The sequence below is a fragment of the Salvelinus sp. IW2-2015 genome, unplaced genomic scaffold, assembly GCF_002910315.2.
Source record: "Salvelinus sp. IW2-2015 unplaced genomic scaffold, ASM291031v2 Un_scaffold5461, whole genome shotgun sequence".
NCBI classification, from domain to species: domain Eukaryota; kingdom Metazoa; phylum Chordata; class Actinopteri; order Salmoniformes; family Salmonidae; genus Salvelinus; species Salvelinus sp. IW2-2015.
The window spans coordinates 1-4,228 of NW_019946726.1; the positions used below are offsets into that span (position 1 = coordinate 1).

A 4,228-nucleotide genomic window follows, 5' to 3' on the forward strand; every position below is an offset into this window, starting at 1 on the left:
TGTACATGTTTTTAGACTAAACTATTAATATGTCTTACTAGTGCTCATGAAGGTTGCGTATGAAGCGCAACAAACCCAATGCGTTGTCTGGGTAGGCCTTCTTTTTACCATCTAACTTGTCCATCAACTCAGGCGGCATCTGTGTACACAAATAAATAACAGTAAGTGTCACTACTACTAGACTAGACGAATGTACAGGTAAATAAAATGGATAAAATGGCGTCTTGCTCACTTTGGACTTCCAATTTGTGAAGGACCTCCCCTCAGCACACTGGTCCAAAGCATGAAGGAGTCTTGGGTCTGCTTTGCGACAGTTCTCTGCTTCCTTCTCGTTACCAATTTTTCGTAAGTACTCCACTCTCCTGAAAAACAACAGTGTACCTTTAAATGCATTCAACTGGGTCAGTGTCAAACGGTGTTCACATTTGCAATGGGACAAATCGTYGTTAGAATTGAGCATTGCAACCCATTCGACAATGTCACGCTTTGTCCTCATTGCCCCGGGACCAAACCAACATTTCTGAACKTCAATGGTTAAAACCTGAACCCGTTAAAAAAGGTAAATGTCCATTGKAAAAAGTGATGGCTATAAGTAAATCACTAATCTTAACTAATCTTCTGATTGACAAGTGTTAGCACTGCTTCTCACCTCTCCTCTGGCCAGAAGTATGGGTGGGCCAGTGTGTCCTSCACTGTAGGTCTCTTCTCTGGGTCTTCATTGATCATCCACTCAATGAGGTCCTTGGCCACTTCATCCTCAACATGTTCCAGTGTGTATTTCCCTTGAAAAATGTTAACTTCACAATGGATGCCTTTGCCAAATGGATGATGTCCACCAGAGATGATGTAATACATTAACATCCCAGCCACCTGAAAAGTACATAATAATTTATAATGTATTACATTTCTATAGCGCTTTTCATAACAATCTCAAAGCGCTTCAATAGCAAAAACAAACAAGCAATACATCATCATGCAGTAGCCTAGCTAAGTTGGCTAGGTCAACAGCCAATACCATCATCACTGAGCGCTAGCTATGTTGCAGGCAACCCAATACATCAACATGAGTAGCCTAGCTATAGTTGGCGAGGTCAACAATACATATTACTACAATGGATAACCGACACCAACTTTTCAGGTTGGTCTAAAAGCCCCGAACCCACACAAAATTTTGAAACCATAGTTATTTCACACGAGGAGACTTCAGATCAGAGCCGGGAATCCAACTAACATGCAAAAATCGCAACCCTAGCATACTGACAACATCCAAGCGACACAATACGAAAAGCTTCTATTATGATCTTTACATATGAGTCCTATCATTTACAGTCACACTATGCGAAGCCCCTACAACTCTGGAACATCTGGATGAATTTTCGTCTGTCGCTAGCTCATCCGTATTTTCTCAAGAACACGGATCCAGTACCCGTATGTTTAGGTGTCGACCCATTACAGCAGTTAGGACACAGAGGGCCCGGGGTGCTCGGGAGATGGAGTCCAAGCATCTATATTACACTCGCATACATAACGGAATCACTCTGAACCGCAAGACAATGACTCCACAACACATGTTAGCTCTAAGAACGCATTTCCCTGCGTGAAGTGTACTAGAACTAGTACCACTTGAGGAAATCTTTATAAGCACAACATAATGAGAGACCACTCTGTCCAGGCATTAGCCCTCACTATCGAGGGGAGGAGTAGCCTAGTCTTATGAGTTGGGCATAGGTCAAACCATAATCATTCATGGAGTGCCTCGCTATAGTTAGCTAGGTCAACCAATACATCACATGAGTAGCCTAGCTATAGTTAGCTAGGTCAACCAATACATCATCATAGTAGCCTAGCTATAGTTACTTATAGGTCAACCAATACATCACATCAGAGTAGCCTAGTAGTAGTAGCTAGGTCAACCAATACACATCATCAAGAGTAGCCTAGCTATAGTTAGCTAGGTCAACCAATACACATCATCCAATGCAGTAGCTAGCTTATAGTAGCTAGTCCTCTCAACGTGACCTAGCATTAGCTAGGTCAACCAATACATCATCAGAGTAGCCTAGCTATAGTGTAGCTAGGTCAACAATAGAGGCCGAGTCTTTGAGCGCATGGCATCCTCCAAAGATAGAGAGGACAGTTCATGCTTGATCAGAAGGTGGTCTAGGGAGATGGTTGATGAAGTGTCTGGTGTCGATCTTGTAGAGGGCTACTCTGGGAACCAGCCTGTGTCATGTCGCCACTGGACTTCTCCTCCTTCACAATATAGTATAGTATGCATTCTAACCAGTATGCAGACTTATTTAAAATTGAAAACTAACCTGATATCTGTGCTCCTCTATATCCGATCCACTCTCTTCATCTATAAGTTCTCTGGCCTTCAACGTTTTGTTCCTTCACTGATGTGTGTAGAGTTGTTTGTCCCATCTTCAATGTCACTTATACGAAATCGGCTAATCTCGCTCTGCCTGTAACATCTGTTCAGAAAATTATATAAAGTGTACCATTGAAACATAGGTTAATAAATAGCACATCAAATTAATATTTCTTTAGCCCAGATTTTTGTTATTACTACATGTCTGGTCTTACCTATTAAAACTTCTGGGGTTTGATATCCGGTGCAGAATTTTTGTGTTTAGACTATGCAGAACGCTTAGACTGCAGAGCACCTCGTGCACTATTTTCTTCAGGACAGAGGTTTTGTCCTCATGGTAGTGGTCTTGTATAGTATTCATCAAGGGTGTATTCAAACAGAGCTGAAGAACAAGGTAACCAAAGTGCTCGTCCTCTGCAAAGTCCACATATCTCACAATGCAGGGACTATCCAGCTGAGGTAGTCGTAAAAACCCCTCTTCTCTCTTCAGAGCTTGGTAGTTTGACTTGAGCATTCTCTTCACAGCTACCTCAGTACCATCATCCTTCAAGCCCAGAAAGACTTCGGTTCCATCACTTCCTTTGGCTATTTGGAAATCCGGATGGACTACAAGATTCAGATTCCCCAATGTGTAAACCTTGTCTGGGTCTATGTTGCTGAGTTCCTCCAACTGAGGCCTCCACCGCTCACTAACTTTGTGCCATTTCCGGGTTTTCAATTCATTGGTGGTGGAGGGAAATGGTTTAACACTGGAATGTTCACCGTGTACACCAGATTCTTCAACTGGAATTGATGAAGCATCAAGATCTGGCTTCTCAGTCATGTCAGGTGTACTTTTCTCTACCGACAACTCTTCCTGAATTGTCTTCTTCTTCTTCTTCTTTGATAGATTAATTCCCTGCAATTGTTCAGTTGTATCCGTTGGTGGGACTGGACTTTGTAGGGACATATCTAATTTCCTCAGTTTTCCTTTCAGGTCTTCATCCATCTCCATTTCAGCAGTAACAAGTATTTTCTCAGGGACTGAGGTTATCCCTCGTGATGTGATAATCGCAGGTACACAATCAAAGGTGTACAGATCTGCAAGCAAACCAAATGTAAAGACACCTAGGCTGGAGGTCTGAGGATTGGAGAGATATGCTTGATCAGTGAGTGAGATGATCCCCTTACATAACTCCTCAACAAATGGGGAGGTCCAGTCATGTTTGCGGTTTGGAGTTTTCTGAGTAATCACGTACAGAAGTCTGACAACTGCAATGTTGGTATTTAGTCCTTGACTGGTGATTTTGGACTCAAATGTTAGATATTTCAGAAGATTGGGTATCACTGCCAGTGACAGTCCAAGAGTTATTTCTTTCATAGTGCAAAAAACAGCCGTCAAGCATTTCACTACCACGTCTTGTAATTGTTTGGGAATTTTAGGCAAACGTTTGATCGCCTCTTCAGTGTAGAGATCCATTTTCTGAGATTCTTTCAKCCACTTTATACATGCTTGACGATAGAGTTCCTGTTCTGATCCAACAACGTTAAACCACATGACAAAAAGTGTAACATGATCCACAGGGTTCACCACCAGCATGTGTTTGCCATATTCACTGAAGATATCTTCTACTGATTTTTGTCCTACTGCACAGGGAAATGTAGATAATTCCCTACAAAGTCCAGTCCCACCAACGGATACAACTGAACAATTGCAGGGAATGAATCTATCAAGAAGAAGAGAAGAGAAGAAAAGAAGAAGACAATTCAGGAAGAGTTGTCGGTAGAGAAAAGTACACCTGACATGACTGAGAAGCCAGATCTTGATACTTCATCAATTCCAGTTGAAGAATCTGGTGTACACGGTGAAACATTCCA

At 42.1% G+C, this 4,228-nt stretch overlaps 1 protein-coding gene across 1 annotated transcript; it reads right to left on the bottom strand.

The window, feature by feature from the left end:
* Nucleotides 1-37: 37 nt before the first annotated feature.
* On the bottom strand, nucleotides 38-924 carry LOC112078256 (uncharacterized). The gene is made up of 3 exons (XM_024144549.2): nucleotides 650-924; nucleotides 233-362; nucleotides 38-139 (listed from the first exon to the last, which is right to left on the bottom strand). Exons 1-3 carry the CDS (start codon nucleotides 859-861, stop codon nucleotides 38-40), a joined length of 444 nt encoding a protein of 147 aa, XP_024000317.2. The 5' UTR covers nucleotides 862-924.
* Nucleotides 925-4,228: the final 3,304 nt, after the last annotated feature.